Source organism: Hirundo rustica, chromosome 4, assembly GCF_015227805.2.
Source record: "Hirundo rustica isolate bHirRus1 chromosome 4, bHirRus1.pri.v3, whole genome shotgun sequence".
In the NCBI taxonomy this organism is placed as follows: domain Eukaryota; kingdom Metazoa; phylum Chordata; class Aves; order Passeriformes; family Hirundinidae; genus Hirundo; species Hirundo rustica.
Window position 1 is genome coordinate 62024716 of NC_053453.1, and position 25938 is coordinate 62050653.

Genomic DNA, 25938 nt, shown 5'->3' on the forward strand with positions numbered 1-25938 from the left:
AACTCCTGTGGAAACTGCCTGTAAAATACCTGCCAGTGGCGGTGACCACACAGGGCTCAGAGGCGGCCCCACAGGGCTGAGTCCCAGCTTTGGGAGGTAAGGAAGAAGCAAGAGGAAAAATATCTGACTTCCCCTGAGCCTGGAAGTGTGAGCAGAGGAAGGAGACGTGCTCCCAGATGTTCGCTTTTCCCTTCAGCTGGGTGTCACAGATTTCCTGGGATGATGACGGGACACAGACCTCGCGGATGTTGCCGCTCATCTGCCGGAGGCTTCTGTGATAAATAGGTCCGGTGGAAAAAAAAAAAATAATCACTGATTTCAACATGACCTCTTCTCATTCATTTCCACCAAAAAAAGGGGCTTGTTCTGGCGATAGGGGCATTTTTTTTTTGCCTTTTTTTTAAGAAGGTGTTAACTTTTTTAGAAGATGTTAACTTTGGCAGAAGGCAAAATAAAAAAAAATAATAATTTTTTAAAAGTAATTTCAACCCAAACGAAGAGCTTGGGCTTATTTTGGCTCCCGAGGTGCTGCAGTGTTCTCCAGGAGCTGTGGTTCAGCTGGCTTGTGCCTGTGCAGGGCACGTGATCCCTGCCATGACACACAAACTGATAATAAACAATACAACATGCAGCACATGCAGAGTCAGAGGAGACAGGCAGTGAGAAATAAGAGGCTGGAGATCATATGGGAGATGTAAAGCTTGTGTCTTTTAATACTTCTTCACAGCATTAGCTTTTGCTGAAGGATTAAGCTTCCCTAATCTCCACTAAAGCCAAGAGAATAACAAGCCAGTTATAATTAATCTATTTTCTTGGCTTTGGAGAAAATCCCAAGTTATTTTTCTCCAGCTACTAAGCCAATTCCAAGGAAAAACTCCTGTCAGTGTCAGTGAGATGAAGAGTGTTCCTGACTGAACTTGAAGCCGTGGAGTAGCTTTCAGAGTGCTTTCTCCTCTAGTGCTTTGGAGCTTGTTCTGTGGATATATGTGTAATTCACATCCTGCCCCATGAACAGTTTGAATGTGATGACTGTAAAAGTCTTTTCCACCCTAAATGACTCTATGGCTCCATACCCACCTCCTGTGATTGAGCACCCTGGCTATGTGGCATTGCTTTCCTCCTGCTTTCTTGCTCCATCTACTGGAACCAGTTCTACATGCCATTGGAATGAACAAAACATGTCAAGAGTGTATTTATTTATTCTTGTCAGAAGGAAAAAAAAAAACCAAAAAAAACCAAACAAACAAACCAAAAAAACCCCTCCTTAATACAGTCTTTACTGCTGATTTATTTTAGTTTTATAGCTAAGTCCACATTTTGTAAACTAAATCTTCCCCTTTTTCAGGCTCTTAATCAGTCCTGACAGTAAGAATACTATTCTAGATCTAAATATCCTCATAGGGCTGTGTCCTTACTGACCTACTGTGTTTCCAAACTCTTATGAAAATATGTTGTCGTATCTCAAAAGATTAGATGTAGCAAAACAATTACAAAAAACAAGTCAAAACCCGCTCCTAGCATCAACAGAGCATGTTTTGTTGAATTTAGATGAGATTTGAGTTGTACAAGTCATTTATAGTTGTCTTGTTAAAAATAACAATCATTTGAAAAAAACCCCTTTGTAACAGATGGGAGAGAAACGTAAAAACTAAATGCCAGAGGAGAGCTTAAACCACACCTGCAAGATTGAATATAAGATTATTGTCATGTTTGTCCCTTATTTAAAGTGGCTACCGGAAAAGCTCTGGGAAAATAACCCTCTTAAAAATTAGTTCATCAGGAGAGGGCTCTCTGTTTAAGTGCTGGGTAGAAAATGTTAGAGGATCTCTGTGTGTTTGTGCAAGATTTTTGCTTGGATATCTGCTGCCTTTTGTGCTTAAAGTGCATCAGAGAAATCAGGAGTCACCCCAGAAGTGGACTTTACCTTGTGGGGAAGATACCAGTAGGGCTGTGATTTCTTCCTGTGATTTCCCTTGAAGCAGAGAACAGTTTCCTCCAGCAAGGAACGAGGCTGTGGACTGGCAGATGACACTGGGGGGCTATGACATACCAGCAAAAATTGTGCAGAGCCCCTCATTATCCTCACAGCTTCGTGGAGCTCCTCTCCTTGCCCCATTTCCACCTTCAGACCTAGCTTCCTTCTGATTCTAAAGGCACAGCTTTCATTGTCTTTCCCAAAAATGCATGGTTTGATTGGAGGGCTGCAGTAGCCTTTCCAAGCTGATGGATCACATTGCTTCCTTGGTAATTGCATCTCTGAACTTACTGAAATCAGACACGACAACATTAGACAACAGCGAGCCTGCTACAAGGACCAATATCTGTGACATAAACTGCGCGGATTTAACTCGATGGTGGATCAATAATCCTTATATATTCAAATTCAAGGATGATAGCTTTCAAAAGTGACTCACAGTTGTGTCTGTCTTAAGTCTTCCCACAGTTCTGAAAATCAGGTTCGCTAAAGCCAGCCCTAACACCAGGATGAGAGCAGACAAAATCAGCCAGTCAGTTTCAGAGGGTGATCCCATCTCTGCGTCAAATCCCAAACTGCTGGCAGTGCACATTTTCCACACTGGGACTCATTGAAGGCCACAGCAATGGAAGTTTGCTGGGGATGTACATTTTTCCACTGCTATCACAAATTCTCTACATAACTGGTTAAAAGCTGCACACAGAATTGCATAGAGAAAAAAACAAAACAAAACAAAACCTCTGCTCAAAGAGATACTGAAGCTGAAAGAAAGACTGCCACTGATGCCAGTGAGGTTTGAATCTGCCTTGCCTCGGGTGGCTGCATGAGAGACATATATTATCCTTTGAGAGTAATCATTTTGCTCATTAAACCTGTGTCTGTGTAACCAGGAATGGCTTGGAAACACTTGTGAGTAGGGGAGTTGTTTTTAGTGAGAGTACTGAGAATCAAGAAAGTAAAGCCTCAGGATTGTGGCAAGAAGCAACTGAAAATACACATAAATAAAAATATTTCATTAGATCATTATGCACAAATAAAGAGTATCATCAGTCTATCTTGGGAGTTATCATGGAATCTGGTTGATTTTAACAATTCCACTGGGGGTGGGAAAGAGGCAGCAAGGCACCCTGTTAATTAATGCAGCCATTAATAATTGAATAATCAATTAATAATTGAACACATTTGCAGATGATGGGTAAAGGATGGGAACTGCAGGGAATATTCAGAGTTTTGGTTGTACTGAGGGATTTAGGACAGATTAAAATACATTTAGGAAAAAACTCTTGCAGATCTTTCCTTGAAAAAGATGCATGTGATGCATACAGACTCTGTAGTAATTTTTTTTGCTAAAAATATTCTTCAGCCTGCATTCACCCTTTCAGATGAACCATGGACTGATGGCCCTTGCAAGGTAAGGACTGGGAGTTCAGGTATAAATCCTCCTCCTCTTTCTACCTTTAAGTGTAATTCTACAGTTGTATCTGAAATTTTGTGTTCCTGGACGCACAAGACATCTTACCCAGTACAAGGTGTGCAGGAATTTACCTACAAAGAACAGCTCACAAACAAAACTGGTTTATATTTTCTTTTCAAAAGCAAAATAATTAGACCAGACAGGGAACAGAGAGACCATCTGTGGTTAATTAAAGGGTGAGACTGCAGAGCAGCAACAGATGTTGTATTGCGGTAGTCAGAGTTTATTGCCAGCAGTGGTGAATATTGCGCATGGTGGACTGGGTATTTCCAACCACTTATTTAACAGGCAGACTTCCACAGAGGTCACCCTCTTCTTCTTGGAAAAAGGAAGGGTTTGAGTGCCATGAATGTTGGAGTTGCAGGAAAGGTCTACATAGCAAAGTTTTCTATAACCTGAGATGAGGACTGAAAAGCCAGTGACACCCATCACAAAAAAAAAGCTATCTAGGGCTGATGATTAAAAAAGGTGGCAATTCTGCATGAAGAATACATGACAGAAAAAGCCAACATTCCCACAGCTTCACTCAGTTCCTGAAAGCCCCCTTTAAAACTAGAGATAAACACAGTGAGAAGGTTCACACGGCTGCATGGATCAGACAGATCCTCTAACCAATGGCATCTAAGCATGGAGTGACTCTGGCGCACGGAGCTCCTTCCATCTGGGTCCATTTCTTCTCCTGAATAACTCCTGAAAGCTGTTTGAAACTAACCTGCACCACCAGTCTGAGGGAGAAGTTGTGGTAAATGGAGCAGAAAAATCCATGGAGTTTCTGCCGGACAGAAGGTGAACATTCCTCACACTGCCTGACCTGACAGGGTCACATCCAGTTGGAGCTGGTAAGGCTTTATAAGAGCCATTCTATCCCTCCCTTTTGTTGCTTCCTATTTGCACTGCTCTGATTAGATGTGCAGGTTCAAATCTTCCTATTGATGAGGCTCCATGGATCTTAGAGTGTGGATCTGGAGGTTTGGGACTAGGTGTAGGACCCGGTGTGCTGTTAGCTACTCGCACACATAGACATGTTGATTTTCATTAGTTTGCCTGTTTTAACAGGGCTTTTCACTTTATATCTGGAGTGGTCAATAATGGCTATGAAATTCTGCACTACATTTCCACGCAATTCCTTCTCCGCTTGCTTCTTGCCCCCTTTCCCCTGCAGAGACCTTAGCTGGTTTTCACTGCTAAAGCAAGGAGTGACAATAGCCCATGGGGTTTTGTTACCTTTGTGCCTCTACTTGCATCCCTATTCCCTTGGTCCCCATGGAGATCTCTCTATGCACGTCTCTTGGAACAGCCATTCTCTGCTCCTGAGGCACAGCCTATGGCAAGGGGGAGCTCTGTGGGTAGACTTACAATTATCCCACTGATAAAAAGAGGGCAGATGAAGTCTGGCTTTGTCTGAAAAAGATAAGCTGGAAACTGAGAATGATGGAATACCTGATCAGTGATCTACAATTACAGCAGCTGATGGGAAGCGGTGTTGGGAGAATCCAGAGGTTGCCATAGAAATGCAACAAAGGGTGCAATCCTCAGGGAGCACACCTGAGTCAGGCACCGAACGTGCAGGAATCCTCAGTGAATGAATCTCTCAAATTTAAGGGGGAAACAGCAAGCGTATCAGAGATAAAGATAATTGAGCTGTCTGTCCTGCTTGTGATATCAGGGGGGATCCCATCTGGACATCGTCCAGGATTACTGCCGTGCCTCTTTCCCAGCCTTGTTTGGGTGAAATATATAAACCTCAGGAGAACTCGCAGAGCATCAGTGTACATCTGCTGGCTTCTCTAGTTCCTTGTGCTAGGAAATCTAGAAAAACTTTATCATTTTTGGACCACAGCAAACATTTCAGTTGTTTGTTATGGAAATCCTGTGTAACAACAGCCTGATGCACTCGACTTTGGGATAACATTTTTCTGACTGCTCTGGAGTGACTCATGGTTTTTAAAAAGGTATTTCCTGGGTGGAGGGAGGATGTACAAAATGTACAAAATGGTGCTATTTTAAGGAAACCCATAATTCTGAATATATTTCATCAAACCAGCCACTGGCAAAGAGGGTGCCGTGCAACCTGCATGCAATTCCTTTCTAAATCCATTTCTGCACACCCTCCCACATTCCTAGAAAAAGGAGAGGAAGAACTATGACAAAAAAGATTGCTATTTCTACTGTTTAGAAACATATTTTCTCCCCATCAGAGGCTGTTTGGAGTGAAGAGAATTGATTGAATTTCAAAAAACTAGAGTTGCAAAGAGCAAACACAGATACTTCCAAAGCCCCAACAGTTTCAAGTCCCCAGGTGCATCAGCGGAACATCCTCTTGGTGTAAAAGAGGGAATACGTGTTATTAATATTGATTATCTTAATACATTAGACCGTGGAATTCCCAACAGGGCTTTGTTGGCCTTTTGAAAGTAAAATGAGACCATTTGTTTTTGAGGAGAAACCGTTCCCTCATTTAAATGTTGAACTTAGGGGAGGGAAATCAAAGGTTATGTCTCAGCCCTGTCACAGGTTTCCATGAGAGAGCCAAAGTCTTAAAAAGCAAACAAGCAAACAAAAAAAATCTATCACCTAACAAAACTAAAACAAAACAAAACTATGGGTTTTGACAGGGAAAAAAAGCAAAACATTTGGAGAGGACTGACTTTTTTCAACAAAGTTAAACAATTGCAATTTTAGTTCAGACTATGTCATCTTTTCAAATTCCATTTCTACATAGAAGGAATAAATAACCCAAAAGTAAAATTTAAAAATGAAACTCAAAAAAAAAAAATCTTTTTCATTTCAGCCCACTCTTGAAACAGTTCTCTCATTTTGATGTGCCTTAGTTTGGGCACTAAATGAAAAAAGAAATTATTTTTGCATCTCCCATTATGTTACCATAAGTTGTCATAAAGAAAAATCTTTTTGTCTAAAACATTAGTAAAATCTTAAGCTTCAGAAACATATAAAATAAGATTATTATGTTAAAGAGCAATCCTGAATAGAATGCCTGAAACTGAAGTACTTCTTTTGGTTTGCATTTTTTATGGTTTTAAAAGTATTGTTGAGAAGACAAAATAAGCAGAAAACCTTTTGTCCAGACTCTAAATTTCAAGCTGGGTTAGAGACAGAATCTACAGGAAAAGAAACGGATTTTTTAAGAAAGTTTAATTTTCTTTCATGACAGAATAAAGCTATTCCTTAAATGCTTGTAGGTGAAAGCTTGGTTAGTGAATATGTTTATCTTCCAATGAAATGCAGTTCTGCAAAATATTTTACTTTACAGTAAATCACAACCGCAGCAATTTTTGTTACTTTACGTGCAGCGTACATGGAGATGCCACATGATTTACAGGGCTTGAGTCCATTCTCACTCCTCAGCTTTGCACCGGTGGTTCAGTGGCATGGTTCCTCTTGATACTGGCCAAATTCCAAGCCTAAGTGAGAGGAGAATCAAGCACGCAAGGTTTGGTTTCTAGTTTTCTGGTTTTTTTGTTCAAGGCAATGACTGCCAAGGATCTTCCCCGGTTCTGGCAGCTTCAGCCATTCTGATGGCCTCCCTGCTCACCAGCACAGCTCCTGCTAAGCAAAGTACAATATACCCACGGATGCAAGTGCCCAGTGATTTAAATTCCTTCTATTCCCACATCTCCCAGAGCCCTGCATGCTCTCCAGAGATGGCACCACATGGCAGTGTAGGTTGGAAAGGCACAAAGGCTCCTTCAGACTCCACGTTTGCAAACCCTGCGCTGGCAGCTACAGCCAATGAGGCCATGAGGTGTGTGCACTTCTCCAAGGTCAGTCCTTCTCCAAGGTCAGTCCTTCCCCATGGTGAGCCCTTCCCCACAATCTGTCCAACCTGCCCAAGGATAGAGACTAAAGATGGAGTGTCCCTGTGCCCCATCAGGCATCAGCAGGGGGAAGGATGGTGGCCAGGAAAATTCCTGCCAGCAGAATTCCTGCATGGCTCCCCAGCTCACATCCATCATCACCATGAGAACCAGCCCCAGTACAGCCCTCATCTCACACTGGTAAAATCTGGAAATGCTGCAGCCCATGGGGCATTTAAATTGTAACAGAGACCTTCCCATCTGGAGATTCAAAGGAAGCAAAAGAGCCCCCCTGACCCTTGTCTCTCCCTCCCTTGTTGCAGGTTCAGAATCACATCACACAGTAAGCTGAAGTAAACACAGGCTGTTCCCTTCCCTCAGGAGTCACACCACGGTGTGCTGTGAGCTGAAGGAGGTGAAGCTGCCTTTGGGGCTGCGGTGACCCTGGGAGAAGCTGGCAGCCCTGGTCCTTTTGCTTTTGGTCCCGTTCCTGCATTTCCGCTTGTCCCGTGCGATAAAGCTTTCGATCAGCTTCAGCTTTTCGTGCTCTTCCTTCAGGAAGAAGTCAACGAGCACCCTTTTCTCCTTTTTGATCTGTTCACTGATGTCCTTGGGGATGTCAGGGATCATCCAGTCAACCAGAACACTGAGGAACATCACCAAGTTCTGCAAGCACAGCAACAGGTGTGAAGCAACGTGAAAAATCCAAAATACTCACACTGGAGCAAAACCAAATTTCTGTTATAGCTATGAGACTGATGTCAAACATATTTTGCTGGTGGTGTGTGGTAATAAGCAGTTGATTAAGGCTTTATTTCAAGAAACATCTCAGGTTTGTGCACAGCTACCCCTCAGCGTAGAGGCTGAATTAAACACTTGCTTCAGTTAGGTTTGAAATAGGAAAAGACATGGAATCATCAAATAATCCATGGCCTTAGTAGCTAAACCAGCATTATTCTTTATAGGCATCCAAATGTGCCCCGTTATCAATATCCAATTCCTTGATCCTGGGTTCAGAATCCATTAATATAAGGACATCCTCCAATACCATCAAAAATCCTACAACACAAGGCAAAGATACCTGTGTGTTTCCAGAGTGGCCTGAGCACACAACAGATAAATTTCATGGCCATTCTGTTCTCAAATCCTTGCATCTGCTGAAAAGCAGGATTGTTCTTACACAACTACAGTGTACAAGCCAAAACCCCAAACCTCAAGTGTTAAGGTGATTACAGGTGGTGCTCGTAATATCAAGCAGGAAGCAGACTGGGCAAAAAGCTTTGCTTGCTTGTGAAATCTATAAATAAGCCATGCTTTGTGAGTTTGTATTGCCATGATAATGCTTTGAGAAGTGCTGTGTTGTGTAATGCCTGGAAACATGCGAGAACCTTTGGCTGACAGGGCTGCTAGCATGAGCTCTCTGTCCACATCTGAGACAATGGAGCTAATTAACCAGGGAATGTTCTCTGGCAGAACAGGCAGAGGGCTTGAAGCCCAACAGAACCAGTTACTTTCAACTGATTTGCAGCCAGCGGTGGAAAATTACTGAAGGCATGGCAAAGAAGCAGAAGAGGGCAATACAAACCAAGCAAGATTCACAGGAACACTTGGGAACACTTGGCAGGTGAGGACAAGAGAAAGGCAGATTTGAAAAAGAGGGATGGGCCCTGTTTGGCTGTGGGACAATCCCAGACCATGGAGGAGAGCAGAAGGAAGCCATTCAAAAGGCAAGCCATGATAGCAAATCCCTTGCTAACGAAATCCTCACAGTGGAGACAATATACTGATCTCAATTCAAGAAAATTGCAATAAACCTTGGAGGATTTATTACTTTTGTTTATGTCTTGCTTTGGGTAAAGAACAGTGGTTAACAAGCCTACACAGCATTTATGTGGGTTTCACAAGTGGTGCCTCAGAGAGCATAAAAGTTGACAGAGTCTACTTATACATTCAAAATCCTGGGGTATTTTGAGGATCGCTTCTAGTGCCAAGGGCTAAAGGAAGCTGTGGGTCTTGCCTTCCATGTCTATTGAACATGGGCTGCTTTGGAACACGCATTTGGATCCATTTATGATGTTAATTCTGTGACCAAAAGTGAAGCAACTCAGCAGACTTACCTGAAATAGAATCACAAAAGCCAAGCGAGCTGATAAGACTGCCCAGTACTGCTTAGAAAACTCATACTGGTGTGGGGACCAAGGTGGCTCTCTGTAGTCTTTGAACCTGGAGATGGAGACAGCTCAGTTATCACAGTTCCAGCAATTTCCTCCTCCATTAATTGCTGTGGTAAACGCGATTTTCCAATCACAAAACCTAAAGAATCAAATCCTCCAGATGTTCTTACTTCAACTCTTATTACGAAATACAACTTCAGAATTAGAGCTAGACTACCTCTGCTGAATTTAACACACTTGGTCTGGTTTTCACTGTTGTAACCAAATCAGAACATTGTTCTAGCATTGGAAATGTCCAGATTTTAGAGGATTGACAGAAGTCCCCTTTATTTTCTTAATGTAAATTGACATCAATGTACACAGAATAAAATGCTGAAATGAGCGCAGGGAAATAGTCCAAGGCATTTTCAGAATGAAGGAGATAAACCTGCATTCATCTCACCTAAAACTTGATTAATTTAGAGAATAATTCAGTCCACATAAAATGTGCCTCATGCTGTGGTGATTCCTGTCTTTGCATTAACCAAAGGGGGAGCCATGGGAAAGGCACTTCCTAAATTAACTGTCTAGCCTTGGACAGGATAAAACAGAGCCTTAGTGGTTTGGTGTAAAGACTGTTGCTTTTAGTAGTATCATCAATCATTTGGAAGTAAACAACAGGCTAATAAAAATCACAGATGCTCCTAAATTGGAAAGTTTTGAATATAGCAGGAAACACAAAAAGCAATAAGGAATGGAGAAAGGAAACACAATGGGAATAATATGAGGAAATGGAAAATAATTAAAAATAAAACACTTGAAGGATCTTTGAAGGGATAGTGTTTGAAAGTTGAAATAGCCTGGAGCTTGCAGTGGCCAGCAAGTTAGCACAAGTTTAAAATATGGGAACAGTGTATGAGTTGTGGGTGCATCAACAAGAGTCACAATGGTGCTGGGTGGGGGAACTAGCCTTCCTCTGAAGAGGCCAGGTAAATCCACACCTGGAACACTGCATTAAGCCATTCAGCTGTGCATATTTCGGGAGGGAAGGAAAAAAGAAAGAAAGAGGAAAAAAAAAAAAGGAAACCAAATAAAAAGATAGTGACAAATAGAAGGCAGTTCAGGAGAACAGTAAAAGGGTTGAGGAGACTGACTCATCGGAAAGATTAAAGAGCAGCACATGTATTGCTCCACTTTGGTAAGTAACAGCCACAGTTGGACATGATAACCATGCGCAAATTGTGCCCTTAGGACTGAAAGGGATAATTTAGTGCTGTTCCCAGTGTTTGACTAGGAGTAATGGGATGAAATTAAGAAAGAGAAAATCTGTTTTGAATACCACAAAACCCGTCCTGACAGTAAGATTCATTAGACTGTGCAAAAGCCTCCATTGGGGGATAATGGAGAAGGTTCATATATAAAACCTGTCAGTTTCAGTTTGCAGGTGCGCCTGCCAAAATTACCTTCAAGTTCTACTCACATGGTTTTGCATGTTAAATTACACATTTGCAATCCACACATCCCCTACATCCTGTTGCTCCCCACCCCCAAGAAACTGAGTCTGGAATGCTGGATGGGATTCTGTGCTGCAGCTTCTGGAGACAAAGGACATGAGGTACAGCCCACAGGGAGGGGAAAACCACTTTAAATTGAGGGCTGTGTTAATTTAGGGAAGAACTCCCTGGGCTGTGTTAGCCCCTGAATGGTTTTGTTCAGCAGTGCATGCACCGGTCCTGTCTTAGGATTCCTGTGCTGTTCCTGCACTACCAGATCCCCCCTCTGGTACTTTTCTGGACAGTCTGGACTTCCACATGTTGCCTAAATCTGTAGAGTGCTGCATCAAAGTCCAAAGTCAGTTCCCTTGAATTTAATCTGCTTGAACATCAAAGCCAAGGAAAACCACTGAGTTTCTTGTGGACTTTGCTGTCCACTATAAATCAATCCCAGTCTTGAAATGAAGCCCAGGTTCACCTGGAAGGGTCACTAACTGTGGTGGGTTTTCCACTTAATGCATTCTGGTCTTCACAAACTATATAAGTGCTGCAGGACATCAGACCCCTTGGAAATTTCACCTGGCTCAGTTGGGAATCACACGGCTTTGTGATGGCTGAACCTACACTCAACAGAACACAAGCAAATGATTTATGGTGAAGAAAAATGTTGCCAGAGCTATAGATGAGGTAGCTGGGCCTCCTCCCCACCTTCTTTTTAAATTATTTTCTGGCACATGGGACTCCAAAGGGCCTTTTCTAATCCCTAGATTCTACAGGTAGTTTCTTTTCTTACAAAAACCATCTTTTCAGCTCAAGAAGCATTTGGACATTATCCTCAGGTGTGATTTTTGGGGTCATCTGTGCAGGGTCAGGATTTTATGATCCTTGTGGGTCCCTTCCAACTCATGGTATTCTACGACTCTCTGATTCCCTCACCTTTTCAATGCTTCAATCTTAAAATATTTGATTCAGCAGGTATGGTAGGAACAGCAACCAAACAGTGCTGCAAAGACTATTGCGTTTCCAAAATAGCAAGCAACTGTAATTCCACTGAAAAAGGACAAGAATATGAAGTGGTAAATGTGGTTGAAGGATAGAGCACATAAAAGTTAAAAGGAAGAATAGAAAAATGTGCACTGAAAGTAGAGAATTGTAGGGGAAGGGAAACTGTGTGGAGAGAACCCTACAACACTTGGACAAATGTGAACTGAAGCCGGAGTTAAGACAAAGACATTAATGTATTTCAGGAGTTTATTGTGTTGGTGAAAAAAAAAAAATCAAACTATGTATAAGGGTGGAACTTCAAATCAGGTCAAGTTAATCTGTTTAATTTCCTTCTTTGGCAGGTCTTTGAGAAGAAATTGGAGAAAACATCCAGAATCACAGAATCAGCAGTGCAGGAGTATATAAAAATTAGTCAGGGAAAAATGTTAGCATCCACCACTGATTATTAGGAATAGATGAGATGGATCCCATGACATTAGGAAAATAAACTCAATTACACTTTATAAAGTTGCTGAATGTTGGAGCAGACCTGTTACCCTGGTTTTTCTGAGCCTTTTGATTTTCTTAAATGGAGTCAGATCTTTTTAGTTATTGTACAATACTAAGAGCAGTTTTCTACCTTTCCCACAGATGTAACATAAACAAATCCTTTATTTTTCATTCTCTGTCCTTTGTTTGCATATTTCTAACCTGAAAACAATTGTAACTGACAATTGGTCTGGCCACTGAGGCTGAGGGGTGGAAACCCCAAAAAGCCAATCTTCTGCTAGACCCACAAATGTATAAAAAGTAAGAAATAAACAAAGGGGCTCTCTTCTCTCCGCACTCTCAGCTGGGAGCTGGATCGGAAGAACCTCTGCGAAAATCTCTTGTCTGCGTGTGATTGCTTTGTGTGTCTCGGTGACACAGACCCATGTTAAAGAAAAGTCCCTTGAATGACTCCATATCTGCTGCTTCCTTTTTTCAGTGTGACCAGCAGGTTTGTATGTACTCCATTATCATATAAGTCTACAAAGACTAAGAGGGAAAATTCAACAAAAATATCCCGTATCTTAGCAAGATTTGTTCCTATTTTTCCTTCAGCTATACAAATGCCATTTTTCCCTGAAAAAAAACAGTAACATTACAACTAATACTGTGCATCACAACAGCTTTACAGCAACCTTTATTTGGAAGCAGTGCCAAAGAGTTCACAGCACTGCAGAAAATGCTGCTCTAAATATTTGAAGAATGTATTCTGTATGTTCAGTGGCAGAGCTGTTTCTGGCTTGTTACGGTTATTTTTAAGATACCTTAATCTCTGGCAGTGCCCGTAAGGAGCAAAATGCAGCCTCATTGCAACCACATTTATCTCCAGAGGTCACAGAAATCTAAGAATAAGAGAGGTCAGCTTGTTCCCAATGCATTTGCCAGAAACAGAAATACAGATTTTATTTCCAGCTTGAGGGGCAGTGTTTGGTTGCCTGTCTCTTGAGACAGAAGTTGGAGACCCCATACTTTATCACAGTGATAGTTCTGTCCAATGCTGAGATTTTGATAAGATGATAATGAGGCAGATGATAATGAGAAACAATGTTTGTGGAAGCTGATGTTTTTTCCCAGTTTTTTCCTGATAAGAGAAGAGAAATGCTCCCGCAATTCTGTCTCACTCAGACTAGTACATGGCCAAATATTAATTTTTTCCTACTTCTCAGTCTCTTAGATGGTATCATCAGGCAGGGACCATTTTTGTACCCAGTGTAGATGATTTCCTCCCCCCTGTATTTGGGCTCTGTTGAGTATTTGGCTGTGTACAACCATACTAATGTGAGAAGTGCCTTTCACTCCTGTTGTTAATGCACGTTTCCAAACACACCAGCACTTAAACAGAGGCTAGTGGCTGACACAAACTAAAAAGCAGCAAGAGTGAAAGTAGCAAAATCACAGTGAAGTGGATCAAGATGCTTGTTGAAGGAAAACACTGGCGAATTTAGGGATAAAAAATTTTAAAATGGAAGGAACTGAGGATGTAAAAGCATTTCACAGACTTAAAAATCTGAAAGTCCAGAGATGCTGCATTCTGTAATAGGAAATATTTTGCTAATAAAAAGCTCCCAGCAGCAGAAATGGGGAATAGCAGAGTTCACATGCTTCTAAGTTGCTTAAAAGTTAGGAGTGCACACATCTGTCCTGTGCTGTAGTCAAGGTGAGAAGGTAAATACCCCCCAAAGGCAATCCCAACAACACTGCCAGAGTGGGAGGAACAGATTTCTCCCCCTCTTTACCTGCTTCCCGTGAAGAAACTGGGATGTGTCATTTTTGTGGGTCATAGTTGGGCAAGGTACATCCCCCACTTAAAATCAGTGTGAAATGGATTGCACACCGAAGCAAGGGAGGGAAAACCACTCTATATTAAGGCTCTCTTTAAATAAATGGAAGAGGATCTTTTAAAATTATTTTGTGCCATTACAGAGACCAAGCACAGGATGATTTCAAGGGAGTCAAAAAGGAAGGTGATATTCAGGCTGCTGAATATAACACTGACTCAAAAAAGCTCCATTTTTGAACAGCTGGGGGTTGTAATGCCTTAAAGCAGCTCTTTGAAATTCTGCATGTTATTATAAAAACACAAAGTTACTTTGAAAGTTGGAGCCACATTAGTGATTTCTCTCTCATGCAAGCTGGAACTACTCCATAGGTATCTGGTATTTGGGACATATTTTAGAGGAAGTTGAGCCTTGTTTCCCCAGTCTGAGAAGATGAATCTGAAGTAGAAGACATGTAGATGGAGACTGGTGCAGGTTTTAAAGATGGGCATAAAATATTAAAAACTCATATCTCAGCAAGTAAGGACTGAATTTAATAAAGACAGAGAAAGCCTGGTTCTAAATACTGGGTGTCCATTTTAAAAAATCATTATTTTTTAATTAAAGCTATATCTTTCAGTAAAGAAAGTGTATGCTTTTTTCTTTGGAACAAGTCTGTCTAAATTGTTTATTTTGCCTTTTAATGCCCTGAAATAAACTCTTTTAAAGACCTTGTAACACGCGAGAATCCTCTAAAAGCTGCCCTTCCAAAGCCACATTTTCAAAGGCACATGAATATTGTTGAATATGTGGCCATATAAGTGAATTTTATCAATTCCTACTTTGAAAAATGACATAAGAGGCAAGGAAATTCCCTTGACTGTGCGAACTGCCCTTACAAGTACTTTACCTGCAGAATGAAACCTCCTGTGCAAACAGGGAGTTTTCTGGCTGTGTCCCAGCCTTGAACTGGCTGACATTGAAGTATGAGAGGGTATGATTGATGAAGCCATGCATGGTTCCATTCTGGCTGTATGCATATTGATACATAAGGCGTGGGATGAAATCAGAGGTGACAGCAATGACAAAGGCCTGAGAGACGGAAAACCAAAAACAAACAAACAAACAAACAAACAACAGCATCATGAGCCTGTGTTTCCAGGTTAATAAATTCAGGGGAAAATGTTCATGTTCAGGTAAATTCAAAGTGGTGGTGAAGGGAGAGTTATATGGCCAGAATTGGTACAGAATATTTGCCTATTAAAGCACAGCAACCTGTCCTGTCTCTCCAAGTGAAGGTTCAGCTGGGAAAGTAGCAAAAGCAATTAATGGACTGTCCATTGCTCCAATTTTTTTCACCTCTGGAGCCATTAGGATGTACATCACTAGTTAGAAAAAAGCCTACAACAGGACCTAATAGCCAGTTAATAGAATTTGGGCTATATTTTAGTGTGGTTACAACAGACCTGCTGAATGTAAAAGTCCATTTTTTCCCTCAGCATCAGGCTTCACATATCTCATGAGAGGGGATCTCAAGCTGGTAGTAAACCTCATCCCATAAAACTGGTGTAATTGTGCAGGCAATCAGTCACAGAAGTCTCTACATCATATCAATAGGAATTCCTTTGATTTCTGCTCTGAACTCACTCCTGTTGGAGCAGGTACAGAGGAGGCCATGAATATGATCAGAGGGCTGGAGCCCCTGTGCTGTGGAGACAGGCTTAGAGACTTGGGATTGTTCAGGCTGAAGGATTTGGGAGGAGACTTAAGGGCCCCTTTCAGTGCCTGAAGAGACTCCAAGAGACATGGAGAGGGACTTTTGACAAGGAACTGGAGTGACAGGACAAGGGGGCATGGCTTCAAACTACACAGATCAGGTTTAGATTGGATATTAGGAAAAAATTCTTCCCCATGAGGGTGGTGAGGCCCTGGCACAGGTTGCTCAGAGAAGCTGTGGCTGCTCCTGATTCCTGGAAATGTCCCAGGCCAGGCTGGATGGGACTCTGAGCAGTCTGGGATGGTGGAAGTTGTCCCTGTGCATGGCAGGGGCTTGGAATGAGATGATCTTTAAGGTCCCATCCAACCCCAACCTATGATGAATTAAAACTATATTTTGCTAAATAATAATTTCCTGTGTCAATATTATCCAGATGGAGAAGCAGAATTGGGCATTCAGTATTTTTTTTTTTTTTCAAATGAGTACGCACGTATTTATATTTCTTTCAAGAAAAGGTATCTAACTCATACTTTAATAGAATCACCAGAAAATAAGTATTTCCAGAGTTTGAGCAACACAAGAAATATTCAAGGACCATAAATCTGCAAAGTGTTTTCTGAGAAAAACAAGAGGCTGAAGAGTTTTTCCCTTCCAGCACAGCTCAGTGCTGGACAGCTGAGAGATATTTTATTTTATTTTAAAGCATATACAGGAAAATTTTACTTAGGGATCACATATAGCACAATAAACATAATATGTCTGTATTCTGTTGTATTTGAGCAACAGAGAAAATTAGATGCCACTTTTAAATTATGCTGAAGTGACAATAAAATATAAAGAATTATAAACAATAAATTATAAAGAATTTTAAATCAGATTGAAGGAAGAGTATAAGCTCCCAAGATCATGGTTAGAAACTGGTGTAACCAAACACTTACATTAATGATCACTGAAAGCTTTCCAATAACACTCAAGATGTTATACCAAATACCTGTAAGTGAAAGAAAAAAAAACTTATTAATGGGTTCATTATAGAATTTCTTCTTTCTTTAATGTATTTTTGGTCTTATCTTCACTGTAATGCTCTTTCATTACTCACCTATATCTTTTTCTCTCACTGTGTCTGGCCTCCTCAGCTCAGTAACAAATTTTTTTGCATCAAGACGAACCTCGATGATGTTATTCAGAAGAGCAAAGACAGGGGCCAGAGGGAAGGAGGCAACAAAGAGTGTGACAAAGCCAAACTGGATAACTGAGGGAAAAATAAAAAACAACAACGTTTTTTGATAGCTTCTGAAGGAAGCAGCAAATTGTTGATTAGCTTTGTGCCTTACCAACCCCTTAAAATTCCACTTCCCAGTTTTGTCCCAGGAATAAATATCCCAGAGTAGGGCTATGAAAAGGCAGAATTTAGACACTCTGCTTTGTGAATCTTTCCAATAAAGCTTCAGGTTGCTAGCACAAGCACAAGCCAAGGGAAACAATAAATTTAATAAAGGACAAAGGGTCCAGAGTCTATTTTTCTTCATTTATACATAATTAACTGATTAGTTCATGCTGCTTCTTTCCTGTCCTTTTCCCTGTAAGGAAAATGATACACAATCAAGCAAAATGAGAAAATCTAAAAGGTGCCATTATTTCTTCCCAGCTTCCTTTGAAAAACTTGGTGGCAGCCTGTGAAATGCAAGAACAGAAGTGTCTCTGTGGATGCAGGAACCAGTGGTGTTGTGCAGAACTTTCATCCTTTTGTCACTGATATCTTTCAAGTTTGGAAATATTCCTCTATTAATCTGAATAAAGGTGACATATATATATAAAATAAACCTGACAGTGATCTAAATCTCAGAGTTAAAAAAAAATATTAGCATAGCAAAAGTATTGGTGTGTTTAAATGCCATATTTGCTATGGCTTCATTTTTTGGCAAATACCTGTATAAGTTCTGTCTCCACTGAGGGAGGAATTTTACTGAGAAAATAGCATAATATTCTGTGTAGCAGAATATTACACTTCAAAATATTTTCCTTCAGCACTGTTGTTACAATCTACAACTAACTTTTGAAACAGGTTTCCCCAGGACATTCTCTCACGTACATATTTTTTGTTTTGTGTACAGGTTGCAAGTCCTCTGATATTTCCCCTTTCTCCTCTCAGGGACAATCTATTTGCACACAGAAGTGAAATCTCTGTATATCAATTATATGGCCTTTAGAGTTTCATTCTTATTGTTTTGTTCTGAGATAAAGTGTATAAACTAAGATGGAGCTTTTTCAAAGCATACAAACATCCTACCCTTGAAATCATACTTTCCTGACTATTTTATTTTCAGAGTCAGGAAAAGGAATTAACAAGGAAATAAAACCAGATGTTAAAGTAATATCCCCCCAAAACTGTGAAATGCTTAGAAAAATACATAGCCCCAAAATATGCCTTATTTGGTTCTAAGTGAATTTAGCAGGAATACAGCTGGGAGGATTCTGTAAAAAAAAAATAAAATAAAAAGGAAAATAAAAGACGTATTTCCAATGCTTTAAGAATAAACCACACACACATTTGCTTTGATGTTGTTTGTAACCCCTTCATTCATTGCCTGGGAAAATGCAGTTTAATATTTTTTCAAGTTCATGAAAAAATGTTGAAGGTATGCAAAGGACTTTTGGATAATTGTGTAAATATGTATTCACAGAAAACTCTGCCCCAGAAGTGTTTGTGTGGCCACCTTGAAATCTCTTCAACCTTCTCAACTCCTTCTTATGAAAGTGTAAATGATGCAAAAAGCTGGTAAAAAAAGCAATCCCAAAGCCAAATCCAGAATTTTGACTGCCTTGTGTAACAAACTAGCAAACAATCATTAAACAGAGGAGTCTGTGAACGGTCTCAGCAATTCACAGGTACTTGTTGAGTGTGATCTGTGTTTCTAGAAACAAACTTGAATCGACTACAAAGAGAAAAATTGCTGCCCAGATACCATAAGGAACCTCATCTCAGCCTCCTGGAGTTCTGTGGATGCCTGTCTGGTCACACTGGAAATATTTACAATAATTTTAGGACACTCAAACTCTTCCATCAAGGACAGTTGGCACCAAGACACCTTTTTTTCATTTGGAAAAGTTGATTGCAACCCTTAAATACCCTTTTTGCATTCACATTTATGCCACAAGGTCTCCATACAAAGCTCTTCATGTACAGGAAAAAGGCTAAAGAGACCTGTGCCAGGAGCTGGACTTCTGGCCATCCATCCTGTTTCATAGTTTTCCTACTCCCCTGGTAGGCCAGCCTGGAGAAAAGAGAGATGAACTTTTCCCAGGCTCGTAGCACAAACTGGGAAATAAAAGGGTTGAAGGCTGGGTATAGTGGAAGCTCAGGGACCTGGGAAGCATCATCTTTTTGGGCATCCAGGCAGGACTCTGGATGTGCTGTCACTGACACAGAGCCTACTTCTGATGAGGGGAAAAAGCCCAAACCACACCTTAGTGGTGCCTTTACTGTCTGAGCTGAGCAGGAAAGAGGCCAAGGAGACAGAGTCAACCCTTGAGTTTTGCAACACCTGATGCCACATCTGCAACACCTCATCCAGCCTCGGCCAGAGGCCAAAACTCTGAAGGACAAATAGCATCCAAGGAAGTGTCTCAGGTCACAGCCCTTCTCAGAAGTCTGCTCTTCACAGAAGGTGTGCAGGGCCTGAGCAGAACCCAAGCCCAACAGCAACACAGCCTGTGCCTCCAAGTCTGATCTCCCAAGTTATGACTAAGAGCACAGATCAAAGCACTTAAATTATGGATCTCGAGAGCGGTGGCTGCTGTTGTTGTGTGAGGGAAACAGAATCACTTCCCAGCACAAAACTTTCCAGGGTGTGGATCACTCATGTTCTACAAGATTTACATGCTCAGTAGTGTGAGTAACCCAAGTATCTTTTAACTCAAAGCCTCATCCAAGACAAGATATTTATGATTAAGTTGCCTTTTTTTTCTTCTTCTTTATCAATATTATCTGTCATAGGATCATGTGTTACTGGAAGTAAAAAGTAGAAAAATCACTTCTGTGCTAAGCAGCTTTCCAAATCCTAGGAAGAAACTTTTCAATACACAAGAAGGTCTGGCTGAAAAACTAAGGAAAAGGTGTAATTTATAACTCTTCTGTAGTAAATGTATGCAACAAGCCTGCACACAACCACCAACATTTTTTTCAAAACCATCCTCATTATAGAGATTACAGAAAAATGCAGGTTTCTCTTCAGAGATTTCTTTTTTCTTTTTCTGCCTCACACATTGCCTTTTTGATGGCTTTTCCTGCTTTAGGGGAAAATCTTCCAAACTGCTCAGATTAATCCTTATAGTAGTCAGTAGCTACAGACTTTAGATCTGATAATTTTCTTCTTGTGCCATTGTTTTAAACAGAAGCTGGATGATGAAACCTTTTATTATTGCTTCTCCTTGAGGAAAAATATTTTTAATCAATTGCTGCATGAAGCCTGGACTCCTAGAGGGGTTAGACTAGAGAAGGGAAGACCAAATGAAATAGGAATCTAAAAATCATTGCTGATTTCAGTTTCTTCTCAAGGAAACACAAGTGGTATAAATTTCAGACATTCATGTGCATCCTTTCCCTCTTGGAGCCAATTTAATAAAGTTTCTTTCATTAGTAATATTTATTGCTACTCTAAACATCGATTTCTTGCCAACTCCTATCACTGCAGGCCAGTTACACACGTTGCAACCTTGCTTCCATTTGGAAGAGGAAATTGCTGTACGTGCTACCTACTTTGGGAATGCACATGGAATGGTATATTGGCCTGGGTCGAAGGTCTTTGCACAGTTTTGGAAGCAGGAAGTGCTAATGATAAATTTGACACATGTTGACAGTGACAATTTATGTTTCAGGATTACTTGAGGAAAATTTTCAAGTGTTTTAAGTGTCTCCACTAAGAAATGCAGGAATATGTCAGCTAATAATATCAAAACAAACAATCATCAGAAATGTCAGTGATGGAAGTCAAATCTTTGTGGAGATTGCTCTTGCCTGCCAAGGCCTGCACAACGAATAAGCTCAGCACAGTCTGCTGGTGAAATCAGATTCAAAGACTTTTACCCTAAAAAAATAATCTTATTATCCACAGAATTATTTGGGTTGGAAGGGACATTTAAACATCATCTATTCCAAACCTGTGCAATGAGTGGGGATTTTCCACTAGATCCTGTTGCTCAGAGCTTCATCCAACCTGACCTTGAATATTTCCAGGGATGGGGCATCCGCCACCTCTCTGGACAGGGGTTTCACCATCCTCATTGTAAAAAAATTCCTTCTTAGAGCTAATGTAATTTGTTGGCATGGACTAGAGGGACTGATATTTTGCAGAAACAAATTCCAGTGAACAAAGACAGAGTCACCTTTCCCAAATGGGAAAATAGAAGAGGTTAAAAAAATAACCTGTAAAACTTGCTATTTCTATGAACCTACTGTGATTTAAATGAGGGCAGGGGTAGGAGAGGGAGAAGGTGGAAGTCTCTCTAAGGCTTTAGGATTGTTAGAATCAGAAAAAAGAACATAAGAGAAATAAGAACAAAAAAGAAAACAGCTTGGAAATGGGCATCTCAAAATTTAAGTGGGGTATTGTGATCGGTATACGCAAAGCAATCACATGGAGACAAGAGATTTTGCAGGGCAGAGAGTTCCTCCGAGAGAGCCCAAGGCTGAGCCAAGGCTGAGAGCCCTCCTGCCTGTTTGTTTCTTACTTTTTATACATTTGTGGGTCTGGCTGTGGATTGGCTTCTGGAGTTTTCACCTCCCAGCCGAATGGCCAGACCAGCTGTCAGTTACAATTGTTTTCAGGTTAGAAATATGCGAACAGAGGACAGAGAATGAAAAACAAAGGATTTTTTTGTGTTACATATGTGAGAAAAGGCAGAAACTGCTCCTAATATTGTACAGTAGCTAAAAAGTCTGACTCCATTTTATGAACAATCAAAAGGCTTTAAAAAACTCAGAAAAACCAGGGTGACAGGGTATCAAAAACTATCATCAAAAACTTCTTTACTTGCAGCACATCGTGCTGCAAAACACATCCTGACACTGTTGCAAGCACTGTCCCTCAGAGAAGTTCTGCTTTAATGGAATTAATTTGCTTCAAAACAAAGTGCAAAGAGAATGTGTGATTTGTCTTGTGGGGACTGGAGCAGACTCCAGGTTTTGAGAGAAATCAGAAAAAGAGAGCAGATATGTGATAAAAAAGCAAGGACTGCCTGTGATTAAGGTACAGCCTGGTGAATGGTAGACCTGGAGGCAAGAGTCTTAGCTAAGAATGTCATCCATACTCAGAAGTAGGAGCATCCAGGCAGGACAAACCTGAATGTAGTGACTACTCACACTTGGATACATAATCTGCCTGCTTCTGCATGAAACCCCATCACCATCTGCACGGGGAAACCCAAAGGCTGCAGCAAGCCCTCTCTACAGTTCCTCCTTCAGCTGCTTCATTCCAGATTGCCACTGATGCCTGAGGGAGGTTGCTTGAGTAAATCAGTGTGAAAACTAAGAAAGAAGTTATTTCTTAGCCAGATTTCTTTTCCTTAATATCACACCTCTTCTTACATTCCAGCAACCTGCCTTTTTAAGCAATTCAGGAGGAAAAAAAATCTTCCTCTGGCCTTCTGCATTATTGCTTCCTTTCCCACTGTTCCCAGCTCAAAATTAGAGAAATAGGTAAATAATCTGCTGAGCTGCCTCTTGCAGCGTGGTGCCCTTGACAACAATCCCAGCTGGCAAGGGTCAGTGCTGAGCTGCACCAAGTGCTTCCTGCCAGCGTGGGTGGTCTGAGCAGTGGATCTGACAGCTGAGAGCAGGGATGGGGATGCAGGGCAGCAGCCGGGGCTGGGGAGGTGCAGCTTGGCTTTCATCTGCTGCACATTTGTCTGCAAATCCCACAGGCAGGGCACAGCTTGGCACACTGCGAGGCTTCTCCACTTGGGAAGCTAATCCTCCTGTTGTAAACAAATGTTTAGATCAATAATTCATCCATTCATTTTCCCTGAATCATCCCTGAGTGGCTGCAGGCTGAGGCACTTGCTGTGGTTTATGATCCCGGCACAAGGGACTGATCTAAATTACAGGCTTAGTGTCCAGTGATTCACAACATCATGGCTTAAACACTGATACTACAAGTCAGGGCCATGGAACAGAATCACAGAATATCCCAAGCTGGAAGAGAACCATCAAAGTCCAACTCCTGGCCCTGAACATGACAGCCCAAGAATCCCACCACGTTCCTGAGAGCATTGTTCAAACTCTGGCAGGCTTGGGGCTGGGACCACTGCTCTGGAACAGAAACCCACAAACCTTAACAAACTGCGGTGGTACTTCTGCATTTCTATCTTTTTTTTAAAAAAAAGGAAACAAAAAAACCAAAAAACCACATTAGCCTACTCAATTCAATGGCCACAGTTTGACTCACTTTGGCAATTTCTAGAAATTGCTCCTAAAATTAAAAAAACAAACAAGCAGTTCCCTAAGGGACAGCATAACAAATGGCTAAACTTGGGAGCTCATAGAGGTATTCTGAAGTCAAAACACAGGTAAGGAAAACCCCACTGTAGCTTTTCCTCATTGAATGACAGACTACTGGCCTGCTTCCTTTCTGAGTAGGTGGCTTAAATGAACCCTAAAACAAATCTGGCATTTTGGAAATTATGTTCAAACTCGCAGCATTGGAGCATTGCTTTTCACACAGCAGAATCAAGGCCACTGACGGCAAACCCCAGCAATGCAGACAAACATCATACCAGTATATATCTGTTACCGGTAACTACATGTTCTTGTCCTTAGACCTAGCTAACCAAGAAATTTGAGTTGTTAAAAACAGATATTTATGAGTTATTTCTGAGCATAAAAATGAAAAAAAAAAAAAAAAAAATTACAGGGAAAAAAGTCTGTGCTTTTTTCATCTTTGCTTAACTTCAAATATTGCTTAGAGGTTTGCTTAAAGTCTACAGGAAGAAAAATCGTCTTGGGCTAAAGTAATTTATGGAAAAAAAATCCGTCCTAAAGGATAATTTTCAAAAACGTATCATGTGCAGAAGAGGACGAGGTAATAGAAGTGGCAACACAGACAGATTCTAAGGTGAGTTGGAACAATTGAGAGGGAGATAATGGGAGGTGAGGGATTTTTGATGGCACTACCAAGGGCAAGGTTAGGATCCTTAACATATTAATAAGACATCCCCAAATCTGCCATCATGCAAAATACCTTGCATAAACTTACAAATTTATAGATTTATAGAAACCTCCCATTCTATAAATTTTCATGTATTAATTTTTAATTAGATTATAAATTATATTTACAAACCAAGATTGTTTCTGTATAGAGAGATAAACCATATATGGTTTTGGGTTTTTTTTTTTTTGACATAAAATGTGTTCATCTTTAGATATTTTGAGAATAGTGACTTGTTAAAACAGGAGTTGCCACATTCAATATTTAATAGATGTCTGGTTTTAGACATCATGCCCATTGTACTTCTCCCTGAATTTTTGTATGTCCTAAAGCTTGGGTTTTCCTGGATTATTTATCTTCTTCCTACTCACCCACCCACAACATTCCTGCTTTCTCCTTCCCTGCCTCTCCAGAGTCTATTCATGAGGCAGCTACCGGGCTGTGCTCTCCAGTGGAAGAAACACATGAACACACTGCCGTGAATCCGCTGGAGAGCCATTTAATGCTTAAGGGTCCAAAGGACCTGACAAAGAAGGAGAAGCTGAGAGCACTGGGATTGCTGTATCACAGGAAAGGAAGGCTCAGGGGATCTTACCCATGTGGCAGGTTGGGGAAGACAGAGCTAAAACCTTCTCGAGGGCACCCAGTGAAAGAACAAGAGGCACAGGGCACCACTGGAAACGTAGGAAGTGAAACTTAAACATTAAAAAATCCTAGGTGTAACTGTGATCAAATACTGGAAAAGTTGCTGAGTCTCATCCCTGGAAATACTCAAAACCCCTCTGGACAAGTCTCTGAGCAACATCCAGCAGGAGGTTGGACCAGATGATCTACAGAGATCCCTCCTAACCATAGCTATTGATTCTGTTGCCAAATGGTTTCTGCGCACTTTTCTCAGCTGGGAACACTGGAATCTGACAGCAAAAGTATCAACAGATACTGGATTCATCATTATTCCTCTGTTGGCACTACAGTAGTCTCATAGCCCTGCTGGCTCACAAGGAATTTCTGCAAACTACAAGTGCTGGAGTATTTTTCCTCCTTTTTCATGACCACTTCTGACATGCAGTCCTATGTAAAGCCATGGTTACTGCAGAAAGGGGAAGGAAATTCCCAAAACTTACTCATTTCCATGTATTCTGGAGTCAGCCCGGTGAAGGGTTCCAAGATGTAGTCAAGATCCCATTGCTGAGGGTCCTTTGATTTGTTGGTGTCCATTTCCTTTAGCGCAGTTCTTTCATCCTTCAGCTTCCTGAAGAGTTTCTTGAGCTTCCTGAGGAACAAAAGTTCAGATTGAACCAAGTCCATTCTTTTTTTCCCCCCTAAAAATTTGGACCAAGTCTTTGCACAGGAACACAAAATTAATCTTGTGTTACTTTGGTGCATCACAGGGTGAGTTTACACCATCCTGGGAAGTTCTGCTGTTGTTTATTGACAGGTACAAGCTACTGGCGTTGAAGCCAGTACTTTATAATATTTTTTCTGTCAAGATGTTATGTTCCAACAGGATCTTTCTGAAGATTCTTGGAACTAAATAATGTGAGTAATTAGTACTCTCAAGAACAAAAGAGTGAGCACCTCTCCTTTAACAAAACACAAAATGTAATGGTTTCTTTCCACATGTTTACTACAGGCACCCTTTTATCTCACTATAAAAATTGAAAACATCCAGTATAATATAATTTTAAGGTAAAATATTACCAGACATTCATGGGCTGCTCAGAGAAACTGTGGTTGCCCCACCCCAGGAAGTCTCAAAGCCAGGTTGGATGTGGCTCTGAACAACCTGGGATAGGGGAAGCTGTCCCTGCCCATGA

The 25938-nt window shown here is 41.0% G+C and overlaps 1 protein-coding gene across 1 annotated transcript in view; it reads right to left on the minus strand.

Moving 5' to 3' along the window:
* Window positions 1–7648: 7648 nt before the first annotated feature.
* Window positions 7649–25938, minus strand: part of ANO2 (anoctamin 2) — a 148216-nt gene continuing 129926 nt past the window's right edge. Inside the window, exons 20-25 of the mRNA XM_040062298.1 lie at window positions 25246–25394; window positions 17017–17169; window positions 16856–16908; window positions 15111–15292; window positions 9382–9487; window positions 7649–7930 (exon numbers count right to left, since the gene is read on the minus strand). Of these exons, the coding sequence (XP_039918232.1) occupies window positions 7649–7930; window positions 9382–9487; window positions 15111–15292; window positions 16856–16908; window positions 17017–17169; window positions 25246–25394 (925 nt within the window). The remainder of the gene's footprint in view (window positions 7931–9381; window positions 9488–15110; window positions 15293–16855; window positions 16909–17016; window positions 17170–25245; window positions 25395–25938) is intronic.